Here is a 22,681-nt window from a genome sequence, read left to right as displayed (position 1 = left end):
AGGGAACGTGGGCTTCACAGACTGAGCCAGCATTTAGTTGCTCATCCCTAATTGCCTTTGCAAAGGTGGTGGTGAACTGCTGCAGTACTTAAGAAAGGTACGGGTATACAGCTACAGCACTGACATCAACCTGGCAAGGTGGAAAATTGCCTGGGTATGTCCAGAATACAAGAAACAGGACAAGTTCAACCCAGCCAGTTACTGCCCTATCAGCCTACTTTCAATTATCAGCAAAGAAATTGAGGGATTATCAACAGTGCTATCGTGCAGCACCTACTTAGCAATAACCTACTTACAGATACCCAGTTTTGGGTTCCATCAAGGCCACTCAGCTCCTGACCTTATCACCTCCCTGGTTCAAACATGGACCAAAGAGCTAAATACCACAGATGAGGTGAGCGTGATAGCCCTCGACATCAAGGCGACATTTGACTGAGTATGGCATCAAAGTGCCCTAGCTAAGATGGAGCCAATGAAAACCCTCCGCTGGTTGGAATTATACCTGACACAAAGGAAGATGGTTGTGGTGGTTGGAGGTCAATCATCTCATCCTCAGGCCATCACTGCAGGAGTTCCTCAGGGAAGTTCCTAGGACCAACAATCTTTAGGTGCTTCATCAGTGACCTTCCTTCGGTCATAAGTTCAAAAGTGGAGACGTTCACAGATAACTGCGACTTCTCAGATAGTGGAGAAGTTCATAGCCAAATGCAGCAGGACCTGGACAATATCCAGGCTTGGGCTGACAAGTGGCAAGTAACATTCGAGCCACCCAAATGCCAGGCAATGAGTCTCCAACAAGAGAGGCTCTAACCATTGTCCCTTGACATTCAGTGGCATCACCATCACTGAATCCTATACTATCAACATCCTGGGGGTTACCATTGACAGAAAACTGAGCTAGACCAGCTATCAGAGCAGGTCAAAGGCTAGAAATCCTGTAGTGTGTAACTCGTCTCCTGACTCCCCAGAGCCTATCCACCAGGTCAGGAGTGTGATGGAATACTTGCCACTCGCCTGGATGAGTGCAGCTCCATCAACACTCAAGAAGCTCGACACCACCCAGTACAAGGCAGCCCACTTGATTGGTAGCCCTTCCACAAGCACCCAATCCCTCCACCATCAATGAACAGTTGCAGCAGTGTGTACTATCTACAAGATGCACTGCAGCAACACACCGAAGTTCCTAAGGCAGCACCTTCCAGACCCACAACTACTACCATCTGGAAGGACGAGACTAGCAGATACCTGGGAACACCACCACTTAGAAATTCCCCTCCAAGTTGCTTACCATCCTAACTTGGAAATATATCGCCGTTCCTTCACTGGGTCAAAATCATGGAATTCCCTCCCCAACAGCCCTGTGGGTGTACTTACACCTCTGAGACTTCAGCTGTCCAAGAAGGTAGCTCATTGCCACCTTCTTAAGGGCAACTAGGGATGGGCAATAAATGCTGGCTGTGCTGGTGAGCCCACATCCTATAAATGAATAAATAAAAATACACACAATGCTGTTAGGGGCAGAAATGTAGGATTTTGTCCCAGCAATGACTAAGGAACAGTGAGAGTGAGGATGACATGTGGGCTTAAAGGCAATTTCCAATTGGTGATGTTCCTACAATTTTGCTGCCTTACTCAAGCTAGTAGATGTTATGGGTTTGGAAGGTGTTGTTAAGGGGTCTTGCAGAATTGCTACAGTGCATCTTGCAGATGGTACAAACTGCTGCTATTGTGCATTGATAGTGAAGTGTATGAATGACCATGGATTTGGTGCCTATCAAACAAGCTGCTATGTCCTGTATGGGCTTGAGCTTCTCAAATGCTATTGAAGTTACACTCATCCAGATTCGAAGCAAGAAGGCCGTGAGTGGAATGTCGGAAGGGATTTTCAGAGAGAAGGCATTTTACTACTCTGGGTAAAGAGAGGAAAGACTGCGCAGGCGCGTGACGTCAGCCAGTAGAGAGCGGGAAGAGTTTAAAAAGAAGACCGCCATACACAGCGGGCAGTGGAGCAAGACTGTAGCTCAAATGGAGCTTCGGCGAAGCAGGGTCAAGGCAAAGGACTCATCCTCAGACACCCACAGATAACAGTCTTCGACTTCCCCAGCGGGCTCTTCCCTTTCTCCCATGGTCCTCTTCCGCTAACATCCGTTGCTCTGTCAAGGCAGGTGAGCTCGGACCCGTGCCGTGCTCCTCCTGTAACATGTGGGAACTCGGGAAGGCTGACAGTGTCCCTGAAGACTATGTCTGCAGGAAGTGTGTCCAGCTGCAACTCCTGACAGATGGCATGGCGGCACTGGAGCTGCGCGTGGACTGACTTTGGAGCATCCGAGATGCTGAAAATGTTGTGGATAGCACATTTAGTGAGCTGGTCACACCACAGTTTAAGGATAGGGAATGGGTGACCAACAGGAAGAGTAGTAGCGGGAAGGTAGTACAGGAGTCTCCTGCGGTCAACTCCCTCCAAAACAGATATACCACTTTGGAGTCTGTTGGGGGAGATGGCTCATCTGGTGAAGGCAGCAGTAGCCAGGTTAATAGCACCATTTGTGGCTCTGCTGAGCATGAGGGCAAGAAGGAGAGTGGCGGAGCTGTTGTTGGAGGGGATTCCATGGCAAGGGGAATAGAGAGGAGCTTCTGTGGCCACAAACGGGACTCCCGTGTGCGTGTGTGGCCTCCTGGTTGCAAGGGTCGGAGAGGTCTCGGAGAGGCTGCAGGGCATTCTGAAAGGAGAGGGTGAGCAGCCAGCTACTGTGGTGTGTGTAGGTACAAATGATACAGGAAGAAAGTGGGACAAGCTGAATTTAGGGAGCTAGGAAATAAATTAAAGAGTCGGACCCCAAAGGTAATCATTTCAGGACTATTACTGGTGCCACATGCTAGCCAGAGTTGGAATAGCAGGATAGCTAGAATGAATATGTGGCGTGAGCGGTGGGGCAGGAGGGAGGGTTTCAGATCCTTGGGGCATTGGAACCCCTTCTGGCAGAGGTGGGACTAGAACCGTCCAGACGGTCTACATCTGGGCAAGGCCAGGATCAATGTCCTAGGGAGATTGTTTGCTAGTGCTGTTGGGGAGGCTTTAAACTAATATGGCAGGGGGAGGGGAACCCACAGAAAAGAGGGAAGTGATGCAGAGACCAAAGCTAGAGTTAGTGAAGGAAAAAAGTAAGAGTAGAGTGCATAAAAGTAAAAAGCAAAAATCGCATAGGTCACTAGATTCTAAAAGGACAATGAGTATAAGGGCACTTTACCTAAATGCCCGTAGTATTAAAAACAAGGTTAGTGAACTTGTGGCACAGATCAGTACCAACGCATATGATTTAGTGGCCATTATAGAAGCCTGGTTGCAAGGTAGAGATGACTGGGAATTAAATATCCAAGAGCATCAGACAATACGGAAAGATAGGCGGGAAGGCAGAGGAGGTGGGGTGGTGATCTTGATTAGAGGTGAGATCAGGGCGATTGTGAGAGACGATATTTGATCTACGGAGCAGAATGTTGAGTCCATCTGGGCAGAGATTAAAAATAGTAAAGGAAAAAAAAAATCACTGGTGGGAGTTGTCTATAGGCCACCCAATAAAAATATTGCAATTGCAGAGGCGATTAACCAAGAAATTACTGAAGCTTGTAAGAACGGAATGGCAGTTGTCATGGGGGATTTTAACTTCCACATAGATTGGGTGAACCAGGTTGGTCAAGGAAGTCTTGAGGAGGACTTCATAGAATGCATCCGTGATGTTTTTCTTGAGCAGCATGTTAGTGAACCTACAAGAAAAATACTATCTTAGATCTAGTCCTGTGCAATGAGACAGGCAAGATTAGTGATCTTGTAGTCAGGGATCCTCTTGGAAAGAGTGATCATAGTATGATTGAATTTCGCATTCAGATGGAGGATGAAATAGATCTAAAACTAGTGTATTATTCTTGAACAAAGGAGACTACAACGGGATGAGGGGGGAGTTGGCTAATGTGGATTGGGAGCACAGGCTATTTGGTAGGACAGTTGAGGAACAGTAGAATACTTTCAAAGAGATTTTTCACAGTGCTTAACAAAAGTATACTCCAGTCAAAAGTAAGGACAGTAAGTGTGGGGAGAGTCAGCCTTGGATAACTAAGGAAATAAAAGATAGTATCAAATTAAAAGCTCATGTACAAAGTCACAAAGAGTAGTGGGAGACTGGAGGATTAGGAAAACTTTAAAAAGGAACAGAGAACAACTAAACAAGAAATAAGGAAAGGGGAGAGAGAGTATGAAAATAAATTTAGCACAAAATATGAAAACAGATAGCAAAAGTTTTTATAAATATATAAAGCAGAAGAGTGTGGCTAAAGTCAGCGTAGGTCCCTTGGAAGATGAGAAGGGGAAATTGATATTGGGTGATAAGGAAATGGCTGAGGCATTGAACGACTATTTTGTGTCGGTCTTCACGGTGGAGGACACATCTTATATGCCAATATGTTACGGACGAAATGGGAGGTGAGGACCTCGATAAAATCAAGGTCACTAAAGAGATAGTGATGAGCAAACTAGAGGGCCTGAAGGTAGATAAGTCCCCTGGTCCTGATGGGATGCATCCCAGGGTGCTGAAGGATTTGACAGAGGTTATAGTAGATGCATTGGTAATCATTTATCAAAACTCTCTGGACTCTGGGCAGGTCCCGGCAGATTGGAATACGGCAAATGTCATGCCACTTTTTAAAAAAGGATGTAGGCAAAAGATAGGCAATTATACGCCGGTTAGCTTAACGTCTGCAGTCGGGAAAATGCTTGAAGCTGTCATTAAGGAAGAAATAGCGAAACATTTAGAAAGCAGTGGTTCCATTAGACAGATGCAGCATGGATTCAGGAAGGGCAGGTCCTGTTTGACAATCTTACTGGAGTTCTTTGAGGACATAATGAGTGCAGTGGATAGAGGGGAACAGGTGGATGTCGTATACTTGGATTTCCAGAAGGCGTTCGATAAGGTGCCACACAAGAGACTTATAAATAAGATACAGATGCATGGAGTTGGAAGAAGTGTATTGGCATGGATAGTGGATTGGTTAACCAATAGAAGGCAGAGAGTTGGTATAAATGGGTGTTTCTCCGGTTGGCAAGTCAGTAGTGAGTGGGGTGCCGCAGGGGTTGGTGCTGGGCCCGCAGCTGTTTACCATTTACATTGATGATTTGGAAGAGGGGACTAAGCATAGTGTAGCAAAATTTGCTGATGACATTAAACTGAGTGGAAAAGCAAATTGTGCAGAGGAGGTGGAGAGTCTGCAGAGGGATATAGATAGGTTAAGTGAGTGGGCCAAGGCCTGGCAGATGGAATACCATGTTGGTAAATGCGAGATCATCCACTTTGGAAGGAATAATAGAAAAGCAGATTATTATTTAAATGGTGAAAGATTGCAGCATGCTGTCATGCAGAGGGACTTGGGAGTGCTTATCCATGAATCGCAAAAAGTTGACTTGTAGGTACAACAGGTTATTAAGAAGGCACACAGAATGTTAGCCTTCATTGCTGGAGGGATTGAATTCAAGAGCAGGGAGGTCATGCTGCAACTATACAGGGTACTGGTGAGGCCGCACCTGGAACACTGCGTGCAGTTCTGGTCTCCATACTTGAGGAAGGATATACTGGCTTTGGAGGCAGCACAGAAAAGGTTCACTAGGTTGATTCCAGGGATGAAGGGGTTAACCTATGAGAAGAGATTGAGTCACCTGGGACTATACTCTCTGGAGTTCAGAAGAATGAGTGGGGATCTTATAGAAACATACAAAATTCTGAAAGGGATAGATAAGATATAAATAGGAAAGTTGTTTTCAATGGCAGGTGAGACTAGAACTAGGGGACATTACCTCAAGATTCAGGGGAGAAGATTTAGGACAGAGATGAGGAGAAACTGTTTTTCCCAGAGAGTGGTGAATCTGTGGAATTCTCTGCCCAGGGAAGCAGTTGAGGCTTCTTCACTAAACATATTTAAGAAACAGTCAGATAGGTTTTTACATAGTAAGGGAATTAAGGGTTAGGGGAAAAGGCAGGCAGATGGAGCTGAGTTTATAGACAGATCAGCCATGATCTTATTGAATGGCGGGGCAGGCTCGATGGGCCAGATTGCTTACTCCTGCTCCTATTTCTTATGTTATTTTGCTCTTAAGTGGAGAAAATTCAACCACACCCCTGACCTGAGCTTCACAGATGGCAGATACACTTTGAGAGTCAGAAGGAGAATTAATTGTTATTGGATTCCTTGTCTAAGACCTATTCTTGTAGCCGCATTGTGTATAGAGTCATAGAGAAGTACACTAGGCCATCAGACTGATTAAATCACACTGATACAATTGTATTTCTATGCTATATTGACTGTCTTGTTGTACACACTATTTATTACAAATTACTATAAATTGCACATTTAGACAAAGACATAACAAAGATTTTTACTCCCCATGTACGTGAAGGGTATAAGAAATAAAGTCAATTCAATTCAATTGAATTCAGAGAAACAGGCCCTTTGGCCGATCCAGTCTATGCTGAACCATTTAAACTGCCTACTCCCATCAACCTGCACCAGGACCATAGCCCTCCAAACCCCTACCATCCATGTACCTGTCAAAACCTCTGAAACATTCAAATCTTGCATGCACCACTTACACTGGCAACTCGTTTCACACTCTCATGAGCCCCTCTGAATGAAGACGATTCCCCTCATGTTCTTCTTAAACTTTTCACCTTTCACCCTTAACCCATGATCTCCGTTTCTAGTCTCACCCAACCTCAGTGAAAAAAGCCTGCTTGCATTTACCCCATCTCCTGTATTCAGTACATTGATCAATGAAGACCAATGTGCCAAAAGCTTCATTTAATTGAATTTATTTAAATCTTACATCCATCCCACAACACGAGGGAGTAAAAATCCTTGCATTATGACTCTGTCGCAATGTACAGACATGGGAGTTTATAAGTCTGATGGCTTGAAGAAAGAAGCTGTCCCATAGCCTGTTGGTCCTGGCTTTAATACTGCAGTAGCATTTGCCAGACGGAAGCAGCTGGTTGGGGTGATTGGTGTCCCTGATGATCTTCCAGCCCTTCTTTATGTACCTGCTGCTATAAATGTCCTCAATGGAGGGAATTTCACACCCACAAATGTGCTAAGCTTTCCATACCAGACTCTGCAGTGCCCAGTGACTGAGACTGGTGCAGTTCCCGTACCAGGTAGTGATACAGCCAGTCAGGATGCTCTCAATGGTATCCCTGTAGAAGGTCTTGAGGAATTTTGTCTGAGGTCTTAAAATCTGTCTCCACAGTCGCTCGACTATCTGCTCTGGCACTTTGGTTTCCATCACTCTGCAACTCTAGTTTAAATCCCATCCCCACCCCCACCGTGCAGCACTAGCAAACCTTCCCACTTGCTGAGGACTCAAGCCAGGATGTCCCAGGCTCTGGCACCTCCGAGGCAACACACCATGTGGAAATCTCATTCTTGTTCACAGAACCTCCTTTTTGTTCTCTCAACTAATGAATCCCTTGTCACCACAGCTCGCCTCTTCTCCCCACTTCCCTTCTGAGTTGCTGAGCCACTCTCAGTGCTAGAGACCTGACTGCTGTCATCCCCCCCCCCCAACAGCACCCAATGTGATATACCTATTGTTGATTGGCTGCTTAACCCCTTTCTGCTTCCTGAGTTTCCTGTGTCTGCACCTTGGGTGTAACTACCTCTCTATGGCCTATCCATCAGCTCCGCAGCCTCCCAAACGATGCAAAGTTCATAGAGTTCCAGCTCCACCTCCTTAACATGGATTGTTAGAAGCTGCAGTTGGATGCACCTCCTGCACGTGAAGTCTTCAAGGACACTGGAAGACACCCTGCCTTCCAAGCATTCCACTATCGTGCCTGGCCTACCTACTATTTTATTTTTGTCTTCTCTGACTGAAGCCTCTCCTCGTAGAAGCCTCAAAAATCTGTCCACTCCACTTGCCCCTGCCTTACTTTAATTTGTTCTTGTCAATCAATCCTGAATGCTGATTGGGTGCTGCTCAAAGCACTAAACTGCCATGAGTCACTGCCTTTTCTATTCAATCGGCCACCCTGTGTGAACCACATCTTCTCAGGCTTCTGATGTCTGATTGGGTGCTGCTGAAAGCTATACGGCTATTGAAGTTGAGTTTCTGGCTAATGGTAACTGCAGTATATTAATAGCTGGGGATTCAGTAATGGTAATGCCATTCAATATTAGCAGGTGATTGCTGATTTTGTCTCATTGGCTATTACTGACAGACATTTTTACGGTGTGGCTGTTACTTGCCACCTATCAGCTCAGACAGGTCCTGCTGGATTTGGATTGCCCTTTCTTAACAGAGATATTGTGAATGATACTGAAGAACGTGAGATCACCAACAAACTGAAGACAGTTGGGCCTAGGCCACCAACCTGAGGAACGCCAGCAGAGATGTCCTGTAGTGGAGACGATTGATGTACAAATCACCTCAACCATCATCATTTGTACTAGGTATGATTCCAACTAGCTGAGGGATCTTCCCCCTCCATTCATATTGAATCCATTTTAGCCAGGACTCCTTGATGCTAAATGCCATCAATTGCTTTTTGATGTCAAGAGCAGTTATTCTCACGCTTCCTCTAGAATTCAGTTCTATTGCCAATATTTGGACAGAGGCTATAGAGGTCCAGAGCCAAGAGACTTTGGCATAAGTCTAAGTGAGTTTAGTAAGTGTGTTGTTGCTGAGTGTTGCTTGATAACCCCTTCTGTTACTTTGCTGATGCTCACGTCCCCATTGACACTTAGCAATGTTTATCGATGCACTATAGAAAGCATCCTCTCCGGAAGCATTATGGCTTAGTACAGGAACTGCACTGCACATGACCACAAGAAATTGCAGAGTCACGGACATAAACCACCTTCCCCTCCATAGATTGTCTACACTTCTCATTGCCTCAGTAAAGCAGCCAGCATAATCAAAAACCAAATTCATCCCCTCTTCCTTTATGCAGTAGATACCATACCCTGACCATCCATGTACCACCGAGCTCAAGGACAGCTTCTATCCATTGTGTAAGACTATGATAAGTTGGACTCATAAGCACAAAATCTACATTATGATCTTGCACCTTGTTGTCTACCTGCACTGCACTTACTCTGTAGATGTTACACTTTATTCTGCATTGTGTTATTTTCTTTAACTTTGATCTACCTCAATGCATCCTGACTGATTTGATCTGTATAAGCAGTATGGAAGAAAACCTTTTCACTGTACCTCATTATGATAAACCAATACCACACAAATGGGCTGGTAGTTGGCTGGGTTGGATTTGACTTTTGTGGGCTAGTCAACAATCATGATTCCACTATCATGATGTCATGTGATTTTCCACTATCATGATGTCATTTGAAATGAAGGTAACCTAACTATGTCTACCTGCCCTCAACCAATGTGAAACTGGTAAGTGAAGCACAGTATTTAGTGAAGTTTTATTCAGTACACTGTTGCTTTTGGAATCACCAACACAGTGACCATACACTCCTGCCTATGCATGAGATTTGTACGGAACTTTACCTGGAAAATGGAATCCTTACTTATTATTATATTATCTTCAGATTTTCAGAATGAGTCCGTTTTTTTACAAATTAGAATATAAAATGTTAAAACTTGATACCTTACGCTGCCACTGATTGCGTTTTATCACCTCATGGTAACGTATTCTGCTGAAAGTCACCTAAAACGAGAGAGCAATAAAAAGAATGGAAGCTGATGTGATTGCTTCATCTTGTATAATATACAAGAGTTTAGAAACTGAAACTTATCTCACCATGGTGTATAATGGCACAATGGTGTTCGGCAAACAGAAGTGGAGGAAGTTATCCACGTATTTACGGAAAATAAACCACTTTGAGTTCACGTGCTTACGCATCTAAAAGCAAACAGACAGAAAACACATTCAAAATCATTTTACAATGTTAACCAAAAACTGAAGCGTGAATATGTGATGCAAAAACATCTTCCACACGAATGTAATGTTAGCTGAGCACCAGTTAGAAAGTGGTTTTGGAGATATTTAGGACATAGAATAGTACAGCACATTACAGGCCCTTCAGCCCATAATGTTGTGCCAACCCTCAAACCCTGCTTCCCATATAAACCCCCACTTTAAATTCCTCCATATACCTGTCTAGTATTCTCTTAAACTTCACTAGTATATCTGCCTCCACACTGACTCAGGCAGTGCATTCCACGCACCAACCACTCTCTGAGTAAAAAACCTTCCTCTAATATCCCCCTTGAACTTCCCACCCCTTACCTTAAAGCCATGTCCTCTTGTATTGAGCAGTGGTGCCCTGGGGAAGAGGCACTGGCTATCCACTCTATCTATTCCTCTTATTATCTTGTACACCTCTATCATGTCTCCTGTCATCCTCCTTCTCTCCAAAGAGTAAAGCCCTAGCTCCCTTAATCTCTGATCATAATGCATACTTTCTAAACCAGGCAGCATCCTGGTAAATCTCCTCTGTAGCCTTTCCAATGCTTCCACATCCTTCATATAGTGAGGTGACCAGAACTGGACACAGTACTCCCAAGTGTGGCCTACCCAGAGTTTTATAGAGCTGCATCATTTAGTATTTCATTGTCATGTCCAAGGGGGTTGGGAGGTGGGGGGGTGGAAAAGAGAAGAGAGGGGAATTGTGATAGCACAGAAGGAGTGTTCCTCCTGGTTTCACCCTCTTCTCTGCAAGTCCTTCACAATTTCTAGGATTGGAAGTAGCTGTTTTCTGGCCCTTTCACAACCAGTGACCTGCAGAGTTTGTCCAGGTGGTGTCCTCAGTTCACAAGTCTCTGGTTAGTAACATCATGTCTCCATACAACAAGAAAGGCCTTTCAAGTCAAAGCAAGTTCTCTGAGCAATCCCATCCCCCTTTCATTTCCCCCCAAAACCTTTCCTCCCGAAATTCCAGTAACTTCTACCACCCACACTTTACTAGGGGCAATTTACAGTGGCCAATTAACCTATCAACCCACTAATCTTAAAAATGTGGGAGGAAATCCCGATCAAGCCCACACGGTCACTGGGAGAACATGCAAAATCCACCCAGTTAGCATCAGAGGTCTAGATTACAGCCTGGTCACTGGAGCTGTAAGCCATTAGCTCTACCAGCTACAATGCTGCCTCGTTGATTTATTGAAGACTAAGGGCCTCATGCTAAAATATATTTCTTGGCCTCAAAGGTTTGTAGCTGAGACAAATCTGATACCGAATAAAATCCATTCTCTATCCATGCTCCCTTAGAAATGATACCGATATTATTCAGAAGCTACATTATCCCAGCCTTCACAGACGAACAAACAGACCCTCATAAGCGCAAACTAGAATTAAGTTGCTCTTGAACAGACCTTGCTTTAATCAACTACCATTCCAAACAATGAGTATTGCACAATGGTCCGTCCATGTGATCTGAAAATGCAAAGTTCAGAAAGCAAAAGAATCCAGACTCGAAATCCTGTCATCAAGTTATTACATGCTTATTACAGGTAGAATTCTTGAACCTGTGTACCCTACCTCCACGTAGTTGTACATAGCCAGATCACTTATTGCATGATCATCGGGTACACGCAGCCTTGAAAACTCAGGAAGACACTTAGCTGCAATGCAGAACAAAACACATTTCAAAAAAGGTGATAGGTGAAGCCATGTGGATGGGAAGGGTTAAGGGCTGCAGGAGAAGGAATCTGATAGAAGAGGAGAATGTACTGAAGGAGAAAGGGAAGGGAGGGGACCTGGCAGGTGAGAAGAGGCAAAAGGCCAGGGTGGGGAATAGAGGAAGAGGGGAGGGGAGGGAAAATACAAAAGCTTGAAAACACCAGGCTCAAGTACAGCTTCTACCTCACCATTTTAAGACTATTGAATGGTTCTCTTGTACAACAAAATGGACTCTTGTTCTCATAATCTACCTCTATGTACTGGGCCTTTTTCTGGAGCTGTTACATTTTATTCTGCATTTAGTTATTGTTTTACCTTGTTCTACCTCGATGCACTATGTAATGATTTGAAATGCATGAACAGTATGCAATGAAAGCTTTTCACTGCATCTCGGTACATGTAAATGATTTCCAAGTATTTGAAAATATACCATTAGGAATGCGTTAAGTTTGAATTCGGATAAGGTTATTAAAGCACAAGTGTGCACATTTGAATTAAAGTAGCTGTATCAACATTGTAATACTTATATTTCTAGTCTCACAGGTTACAGGTGGATATTTTGGGTATTTAGTTTTGGAAAAGTGCTCTCTCAAAGTTTTTCCAGCTGCTGATTTTAACAGACTGGAACCTCTGCAGTGCACTGAGATGGAAGTCTACTCTTACCGAATGAAATTCCAGGGTACATCACGTGAAACTATTGCAAGTTCATCAGATGGGGAGCATAGCGATTCCTACAATGTGCATACTAATAATGTTATGGGAGAAAGATGATAATATTGCAACATTGGAATGTCCACAAGATTTATAGACTTACACAGGTCATTGTTAGACTGGTCCATTAATTCATCGAAGACAATGCAGTCTTCAAAGCCCTTGAGAAAAAGGAAGAAAATAAAAGCAATTGAAACTTCAATAACAGAAGCAAATTTCCCTCTTCACATGCTCACCATGAAAATGGATTAGCTCCGATGTATATTTGAATCTTCTCATTCTATGTTCAATACACCATTATTTGTAATTTCCCTACATCAAATGGAGTGTCTAAAGGTGCATGCACTCATAACTAAACAATTATTTTACTTTCTAGCTCAAACTAGTAACTGAAGATATCTTCAGAAAAATATATCTTTACTCACACCACTTGTATGCAGAACATCAGACATTTATTAAATTATTCTCACAGACCTTTCTTATAAAAAAAAGGGATCAACATGAATCTAACCTTTTCATGCCAAGAGTTTTCCTTCAAACTGCTCTTGTGATTAATCATTTCTGTTGCTTGGCACGAAAGATAAGAAGTCCTCCTAGTATTGGCCAAGGAGTTAAAGTTTAAAACACCATGCTGAATGATACCTCACATAGTGCCAGCCACAAACAGAAAAATGGACTGATGTAGCAATCGGAATAATGGTCTCAGAAATCAGAAATACAATTTATTCTAAGAAATTAGTAAGTTATTCAGGACAGCCACTTATTTGGGACAGCTCTTAAAGAACAAAAGCTAATTGAGAAAATCACCAGGATTCTTTTTACTTAGAACATTAGAAAGTTCTTGAAAAGAAACAGGCCATTCGGCCCAAGAAAGCTTGCCAAATTCCTGTTCACATAGTGTGTTGAAATAACTAAGTTTAGATTTGAAAATCCATCAGGTACTACTCTCAACCACACAAGTAGGTAGCTTGTCCAACTCGCTGTGTGAAGAAATGCTAGTTTGAAATCTCCCCTTAACCAGGCTCCACCTATGGCCCTGTGTCCTTCATGATGGGTTAATTTTGAAGTAACACCTGGCATCCACCTTACTTATACCCTCAAAGAGCTTGAACGCTTCTCTCATGTCTCCTCTCATTCTATATCTACTTAAGCTAAAAAGATTTACTTCTTTCAATCTTTCTTCATAGCTCATACCCTGCAGATCTGGAATGAGTCCAGTCGCCCTTCTCTGAACTTATTAAGTCACTAAGCCAATTAATCAGGCTAAAGACTGCCACCGAACAGTTTCTAATGTGTGTCAGTTGTGCGCACTTGTGTGGCTGTTAGATGCTATACCATGCTTACAGCAAACAGTTTTTAAACAGCGTCAGTTGTGCATGTCAAAAAGCAGTACTTTATGTTACCGATAGTTACGAGAAATAAGCAGCAAGACAATTCAGAGCTGTTTTGCTCTCTGCAGTTTCAAGTATTATTTAGGCTTGGAGATGCGAGAAATGGCTGAAAGTGAGAATGAAATGATTTCACTACTTCCAGTTAGGAACTACGAAGAATTTGAAGGTGTCGGCAATTACCTTGAATGTTACAATGAAAGGGAAGATTTAGAGGCTGTAGTCATCAAAAGCATTGTAGGAAGGCAGTCCATTATCTGCACGAGGTGTCTGCACTGACTTTGTTTATTTACAGTCAATCAAAAAATACGGCAGCATACACTGGATGAAATACACTTTTTTTAACTATTGGGAACTAATAGAGTTTTATAGTACTTTAGTAGTAGCCCAATTTGTTCTGTATTTCATTTAAATATTTCAATGTTACTCAGTTGAATTTTAGTTTGTCTTTTTTATACCTTTAACTATTCTCATAAGACTTCAGCTTATTGGGACAGCTGTTTTGGCTAAAATGTACTGGTCCCGATGTGTCCCAATTAATAGAATCCACCACATTTCACTGCCATAAATAGAATAAAATTTCAATGGTCACCTTTGGATAGAATTATCCCAAATGAAATAATGAAACTATGTGCAGATAATTAGCGGAAGGTACAATATAATAAAAAATTAGCTTTCACAGAGGGACAGGTAATTTAAGGAGGCTATTCAAGGCTGGTAAATTTTTTCTGCACACATTCTGGGGCTTCTACAAGCTTCTTAAAATATGACAAACAAAACATGGCAAGTTCAATCTGTAGCCTAACCAGTGTTTTCATTGAAAACTTACTTGATCACACCTGAAGCTGCATGTAGTGAAAAGTCTGATAAAATACTTACGTTTACAAAACTTTTCATATCATCAAAATCTTAAACAGAAGTAATTGAAAGAATTTAAGAAAGACAGATGAATATTCAGATTTTAGCCCAGTTGCAGTCTACATAATGGATGATCAGAAGGCTTTGGATACTCAGTACTTACAGCATTCATGCCTTGCCCATAAAAAGGAACTACTGCATGAGCTGCATCTCCCATTAGCACACACTTGGTTCCAATATGATAGGAGGAACACTTCACAGAGATCATTGCTTGGGCTGGCAAATGAAAATAATCCCGCTTCAGTGCCTCACTGCAAAACAAAGTCACATTTGTCATCCACAATTCTTCACAATACTGAACATCGAGGTCAGGCAAATACATAACTATTCTTGCATGCACCTGTTTTTCTTTTGATTCCCTCCACCTTTCCATCTCATCCCCCAGATGGTTCCCTCTCCATAAAGTAATCAAATTGTATTATGTATCCATGTATTCTCTTTACTTCAATGAAAAAAGACAACTGCATATTATCGTAGCAGCATCCCCGATAATTTAGTACTCAACCCAAATTTTAAGTTGGTGCCCGGTGAAGCCAACGTTGCCAACTGTGATTCATCTAATGTTGGTAATGAGTCTGCTGACCAGAGCAAAATAATTCACCCGAGTGAAGCCACTAACCACAAGGACCACACACACAACAAATGAAGAAGTTCTCAGAAGAGCCCAAGCAGTTCGATCACTCATACCAACAATAAGAGAAAGACAACTCAGATTCCTAGGGCACATCATGCGGAAGGATGAACTAGAAAAACTCATACGCTCAGGAAAGATTGAGGGGAGTAAACTTAGAGGAAGACCTCGGCTTATGTACATCAAAAGCATAGCCAGGTGGCTACACATCGAGGAAATGGAAGTCATCCAAAAATCGAGGGATAGATCTATATGGAAAACCACTGTCACCAAAGTTCGCATCGGATATGGTACCTAGACAGACAGACAGAAGCCACTAAAACAACCTCTTGCTTGACGTCAGCAAAACAAAACAGCTGGTTTTTGACTCAGGCAGGGGAAGAAGGCAAACATGCATCAGTATTCATCGGTGAAATCGGTGGTGGATTACTGGATGTTAATGTCAGATGAATGTCTCGGCCCCAGTGCTTAGCTTCAATTATAAGGAAAGTGCACCGTCATTTTTAGTTTCTTAGGATATTAAGAGGTTTGGCATGTCATCGAACACTTTAACAAACTTCTACAAGTATACTGTTGAAAGTATCCTGACTGAAAGTATTCTGCGTCATGGTCTGGTACTGCAGTTTGAATACACAGGAACAAAAGGAGCTGCAGACAATAGCAAACTTGCTGAATACATCAGTGGTCCCCAACCTCCGGGTCGCGAAGCATGCAGGGGTGCAGCGGTAGCCAGAACACACCCGGCACATGTTTAAGAAAAAAGCCAAAATTAACAAGCTAATTAATTAGCTGGGCCGACATTTACATGCCGGGCGGCACCTAATTAATTAGCTTGTTTATTTCGGCTTTTTCCTTAAAGATGTGCTGGGTGCGTTCTGGCTACCGCTGAACCCCTGCATGCTTCGCGACCCGGTATCGGTCTGCGGCCCGGAGGTTGGGGACCACTGTAATACATCATGGTCACATCCCTCCCCATCATTAGTAGACTTTACAGGAAGTGATGCCTCATAGTGGCAATATCCTCAACATCCAGGCCATGCCATCTTTTTGTAGATGTCATCAGGCAGGAGGCAAGAGCCTGAAGTCCCACACCACTAGGTTCAAAAACAGGTGCATCATTCAACCATTTTCTATACTAAAATGTATATTTTGCTGTTTTGCAAAAATAGTGTATAATTTAATGTTTAAATTATGTTTTATTGTGAATGTTGCTTGACTTGTATGCCTGTGATGCTGCTACAAGTTTGTCATTGCACCCATGCACACAGGTACTTGTGCATATGACAATGAACTGGACTTTGAGGTGTAAAAAAAATTGAAAGTTGCAAATAATTTAAAAATATTTGTCATTTTGTTGAAAGTGAATTGATGGGAAAAAGTTAGTAGAATATATTGAAGAAGTTTGAATCATTCACATCTCTTACATACCCTTCCTAGAGGTGCTACCATGTTTTTGCACTCATAATTCAGCCTCTCTCAATTATATTCACTTTAATATTTCCTTCTGCACTATTTCAGATTACACTACAATCTTTGCTCCATTCTGTTCTTTGGTGTTGGTGTCTATATTTATTGTTGTGGTAATAATTACCATGTATACTGTTTACTCTGTGACCTTCACGTAAACAAGGAACTTTATTGCACCCTGGATGTATACGACGTTTTAAAAAATGTGAATTCTGGATAAGGAAGAGGTTAATCAACCAAAAACTGAGGGCATACCACCCCAGGTTTCTCTTACACATCAATGGTCGCTGAAGTATCTAGAATTGGAATTCCATACATGACTTCTGTTCCTATCACTTTTATGAAGCATTTTAGATTTTCTGTCAGGTCTCCCCTTAGCCTCTGAAGATCCAGAGAAAACAATCCAAGTTTATCCAACCTCCCTTATAGCTCATACCCTCTAATCCAGGCAACATCCTGGTAAATCTCTTTCACACCCTTTCCAAAGCCTCGACATCCTTGTACTGCAAGGTGTTAACAGTGGAGGCAGATTCATCTGTAGCATTCAATCAGGAGCCAGATAAGAGTCTAAACTCAAAATATTTGCAGGCATGTTGGACAACATGATTGCTCTCACAAAGGGATGTTACAATCTTAACAGGCCAAATAATTTCCTTCTGTGTTGGAACCATTCTGTGGTCCCATGCTAACCGAGGGGGTAAGAAACTGATAAGCAATTATCTTGATTAAAAAGTCCTTACGCTCCTATCAGAGGTATGGAATCTGGAAAATATTTCTTGAAAAACTGAAGCACTTCATCTCCTGTCGTGAGCTTCTCAAATTCTTCAAAAGGCATGAAGAGAGTGCATGTGAATGACTTGTCCTGTCCAGGCAACAAAGAAAATGATAATTGCAATTTAAAAATACACTGCACTTTGGGATAAAACAATGAATACATGTTTCTAATACCTCTCAAGCTAGATGCAAGGGAGTGCAGAACTTTCTATCCAATTCTCTTTTCTTTGACGGTGATGTGTCTGACCTCTCTATCCAAGCTTATAAATCTTACCATACAGATGGTGCAATCAACAAAACATCTTGTAGGCTACTGTAGGATTAAATTCAAAAGTTCAGTTGTTTGTAGTCACCACCTCCAATAATCAGTGAAGATGGTGCCACTTCACCATTATTAGCTTATAATTTTCTGATGAGTTATGAAATTGTAACTTTCTGCCTCCAAGGATGATACAGTCACTTTTGCATTCACTTTATTCATAGTCAAGAAAACCATTGCTGAAATTAACACAAAATTAAAACTTTAATACTTGCTTCGTAATATAACTTAAGATCATATTCCAACAGAAGATCCTTTCAAGTGATGCAAAAGAATTTGCACAAATATCTACTACAGAGAACAGGCACACAAAAAAATCTAAACTAGGGTTAATGTGCACATCAGCTACATTTGTGAAAGACCCAGTCTGCAAAGAACACATGAGACTGCGGTTGTGCAGACAGCTCAGCGCATCTGTAGATGTGAACTTTCCACTTTTCAGGATGTTTACAAAGAAAGGTGTGTAAAAAGGGCCCAAAGGATCACTGGGGACCAGAGTCACCCCAACCACAAACTGTTCCAACTGCTACCATTCAGGAAATGGTACCGCAGCACAAAAGCCAGGATCAACAGGTTCTGGGACAGCTTCTTCCACCAGGTTATCAGACTAATTAACTCATGCTGACACAATCATATTTCTAAGCTATATTGAATGTTCTATTATATATCTTATGTACATACTATTTTGTGCAAATTATAGTAATTTGTAATTTCAGATGAAGGATATGGAGGAATTTAAGGTGGAGGGGTGATATGGGAGGCAGGGTTTAAGGGTCGGCTCAACATTGTGGGCCAAAGGGTCTGGACTGTGCTGTACTATTCTATGTTCTATGTTCTATCCTTCACATACATGAGGAGTAAACATTAGATATTTTTACTCCTCATGTATGTGAAGGATGTAAGATATAAAGTCAATTCAATTATTATAAAAGCAAGTTCTAATGCCTGTTACAGGTAGAAAATGAGATCTACCTTTGCCTTCATCAATAATCGGAATTACACTTCAGGTGTGGACAACACCCTATATCAGAGTGAGATCCTTTATCATGCTCTACCTAGTGCACATCTTGAATATATTTTAGTTGTCCAGCTACAAATAATTCATTACAATGACAGGAACGATACAGAAAATCAAGGTCATCTGACATAAAGTAAACACAGAAAAACAGGAGGAATGCGGGGTAGAACGGGAACTCTTTGAATTCCACCTTCCAAGCCCTTGATCCATTTGAGACATGATACAACAGGCTTAAACGAGGTTTAAAAAAATAGAAAATATGCCCAATGCAATTACCTTGTTAGCCTGCAATCACAGATGAAGAGAAATCCCAAATATTTCGAAGATCCTCCAAAATATGACTGTAAATTTAGTGGGTTAAAGCAGAACCCTGGTCTATACGGTATAACTTGATATTTTTCAACCTTATTTCTTGGTTTTTCAAAGTTATCTGACACATTCAGAGAATTTCAATGCACACAGCCAAAAGAAATCTAGTTTAACACCAATAGCAAGAAATACATCTTTATTCCATTTATTTTTATGATATGGAGCTTTATAGTGATTCAGCATTTAGTCCCCACTATTAGCTACCTTTCAGACCCAATCATTTATTGGTCCATTTTGGAAAGTAATTAATGGTGAATCACATGAAAATCAGAATGGATAAGGAAGACAAATTTCCCCCTCAGTTGTGAACTGGATGGGTGTTTACAACAATTCAAATGTTTGTTCACGATGATCACTAGATTTTCTTTTCTAAGTCAGTTTTATTTAATTTCTTGCATTGAAATTCTCCCAGTGTTAAGGTGGATCTCAAACACATCTCTAGTTTAATCATCTGGTTATCACACTTCTATGCAAAAGTGTGATCATTTTATTCCAGCTACTCTAGGAGACTGACAGAAGTCCAACACAACTTCAGAACCCCAAAGAGACCCAGTCTGAGCTCAAATCCTCCAAAATCCAAACAGGACCCCGCCAAGAAAGACTATGATCCAGCAGAACACTCTGATAAAAGGATGTGTAGTACTTACCAAGTTAGGCAAAGCAATCATCATGAAGGTGTTTCTGGGCCATATATGAAGAAAATTGGGTTCCATCACAAACTAGAAAAAAAGCATTCCAATTTTTGATGTTAACATTTTCAGACGATGACAAAAATAAGTAAGAAGAAACTTTAAAGAAAAACAAAAAAATAAATGTATTAAGACTAATCCTTACGTCATCATTTTTAGGAGGCATTGTAAGCTCCATGTAACCATGAGGGATGTAAACATGGCTGTAATCAAATCTGGTTTGCCGCATGAACTGTTTCCTTACAGTTGAAAAGGCTCCATCACATCCAACAACAAGATCATGTGAAACTTCAAAGGTGGAGTTATCAGGTCTGGCATGAACACAAAATGAATCATTTTCTGTAGGTTAAGTAAGCCTGGACGATATCAATTCTAAATGTTCCTCAACTTACAATGGAAAATCTTCCTAACTAACAAAGAAGAAGAAGAAGAAGAATACCTTTATTGTCATTGTTATGGAGCAATGAAACACAGTTTAGCAGCTCATCGTTTTGCAGCATAACAAAGAATATATACCTAAAATAAACTCAAAAACCTCGGGAGTGCAGTCCAAAATTAATAATATATGGATGGGAGGGTAGGACTATTGCACACCTGCCATTCCTCGAAGTGTGATGCATTTAGCTGCCGCTGTCTTAGGAGGGGGGGCAGGAGAAGGGAAGGGGGTGTTATACATTTCACTGCTTGTGGGTAGAAGCTGTTAAGGAGTCTCTTTGTTTTCATCCTTAATGCTCTGTATCTCTTCCCAGAAGGTAGAGGGGGAAACAGGTGATGTCCAGGATGAGTGGGATCCTTTGAAATACAAGTAGTCTTCTTTTGAAGTCTGCCAGTATAAATGTCTTTGAGGGAGGGTAATGTTGTGCCAATAACCCACTCTGCTACCCTCACCACCTGCTGCAAGTCCTTTCTGTTCTGTTCTGTGCAGCTGGCAAACCACACTGCACAGCAATACGTCAGGAGGCTCTCTATAGTTGTCCGATAGAAGTCAATCAGCAGGTGATGAGGGAGGAGAGCCTGCTTTAGCTTCCTTAGGAAGTAGAGCCTCTTCTGGGCCTTCCCCACCTGATAAGAGATATGTGCAGTCCAGGTGAGGTCAGCCGAGATGTGGACGCCGAGGAACTTGAAACTCTCTACTCTCTCCACCTCTTTCCTGTATATGTGCAGAGCAGAGTGCTCGACGCGCTTTGATTTCCTGAAGTCTACTAACAGCTCCTTGGTTTTTGTGATGTTCAAGTCCAGGTTATCATGACAACACCATTCTGTCAAATGCTGTACCTCCTCCCTATAGGCTGTCTCATCACAGTCTGATATGATACCTATTAGGGTGGTATCGTCAGCAAATTTGACAATGGTGTTGATGGAGTGAATGGTAGAGCAGTCATGGGTGAAAAGAGAATAGAGGATGGGGCTGAGAACACACCCCTGTGGTGTATCGGTGTTCAGGATGAGAGTAGATGATGTGTGTTCTCCCATCCTGACACTTTGGGGTCTGTTACTCAGAAAATCCAGTATCCATGAGCACAGTGAGCTGCCAAGGCCCAGGTTGCTCAATTTCTGCACCAGTTTGTAGGGGATGACTGTATTAAAAGCTGAGCTGTAGTCCACAAACAGCATTCTTACATAGGTGTTATCCTGATCCAGGTTTGTAACGGCTGTGTGGAGAACTGTGATGACTGCATCCTCTGTCAATCTGTTTGCACGATACGCAAACTGGTATTTATCAAGGTCAGCAGGTATGGCAGACTTAATATAAGACAGTATGAGTCCCTCAAAACATTTCATGATGATAGGAGTTAGAGCAACTGGGCGATAGTCAGGAAGGCAGTTCACTGTACTTTTCTTTGGTATGGGTATTATTGTGGCTGACTAAAGGCAGGTGGGGACTGCAGACTATGGTAGCGAGAGGTTGAAGATGGTAGTAAATACTCCCGCTAGTTGATCTGTGCAGTCCTTAAGAATCCTTCCAGTGCCTCCATCTGGGCCCGCTGCTTTCCTCGCATTGACTCCGTGCAGGGCGGATCTGACCTGGTGTTGGTGTAATTGTATAAGGTCATCCTTCTCTATTAGTGCTGACTGGATGCCAACTTCTCCATTCTGGCTGTCAAAGCGAGAAAAGAACTGGTTCAGAGTGTCTGGCAGTGTCCTATCTGAGGAGTTTGTGACTGTATAGCTGTCCTTGTAGCCAGTAAGAGTCTTTATCCCCTGCCACATACATCTGGAGTTGTTATTGGTAAAGTGCTCCTCTATACGCTGTTTATATCTGCGCTTGGCCTCTCTGATGTCGCTTTTCAGGACTCTTCTTGCCTGCCCATAGGCCTGTAGATCCCCAGATTTAAAAGCAGCATCCCGTGTTCTTAGCAAGATCCTCACCATGCTATTGAACCAAGGTTAAGTTCCAGCTACCACTGTGTAAAGAATGAGAAGGTAAATTAACAAATTAATGCGAAGAGTGGCCGGCACTAACATGGTTTTTTCTGATCTTCATTTCATTTGTCAATGTAGAGATAGCAAGAGTGTAAACCACATGAATCATTCCAAACTACGAGCAAATTAAATGATTAATTGCAGCAGCAAAATCACCATTTTAAAAGGCATGTCACATACAATTACCAAAACTAAAATAAACTCGGCAGTGTGTGAAAGGATTTTGAAGTCCTTATTTTTAAAAATAACACAAATAGGCAAAGCACTTTCTGTTGTGTGCTGAATT

The 22,681-nt window shown here is 42.1% G+C and overlaps 1 protein-coding gene across 1 annotated transcript in view; it reads right to left on the bottom strand.

Annotated features, from left to right (window-relative positions):
* Positions 1-22,681, bottom strand: part of LOC134350424 (kynurenine 3-monooxygenase-like) — a 62,893-nt gene that overhangs the window by 3,930 nt on the left and 36,282 nt on the right. Inside the window, exons 7-14 of the mRNA XM_063055601.1 lie at positions 20,117-20,282; positions 19,930-20,001; positions 17,543-17,664; positions 14,808-14,955; positions 12,502-12,559; positions 11,547-11,629; positions 9,804-9,905; positions 9,651-9,710 (exon numbers count right to left, since the gene is read on the bottom strand). Coding sequence (XP_062911671.1) covers positions 9,651-9,710; positions 9,804-9,905; positions 11,547-11,629; positions 12,502-12,559; positions 14,808-14,955; positions 17,543-17,664; positions 19,930-20,001; positions 20,117-20,282 — 811 coding nt within the window. The remainder of the gene's footprint in view (positions 1-9,650; positions 9,711-9,803; positions 9,906-11,546; positions 11,630-12,501; positions 12,560-14,807; positions 14,956-17,542; positions 17,665-19,929; positions 20,002-20,116; positions 20,283-22,681) is intronic.

Source organism: Mobula hypostoma, chromosome 8 (genome assembly GCF_963921235.1).
Source record: "Mobula hypostoma chromosome 8, sMobHyp1.1, whole genome shotgun sequence".
NCBI lineage: Eukaryota > Metazoa > Chordata > Chondrichthyes > Myliobatiformes > Myliobatidae > Mobula > Mobula hypostoma.
Note: the sequence above shows the minus strand (reverse complement) of the source record. Positions and strands in the feature narration are given on the sequence as shown.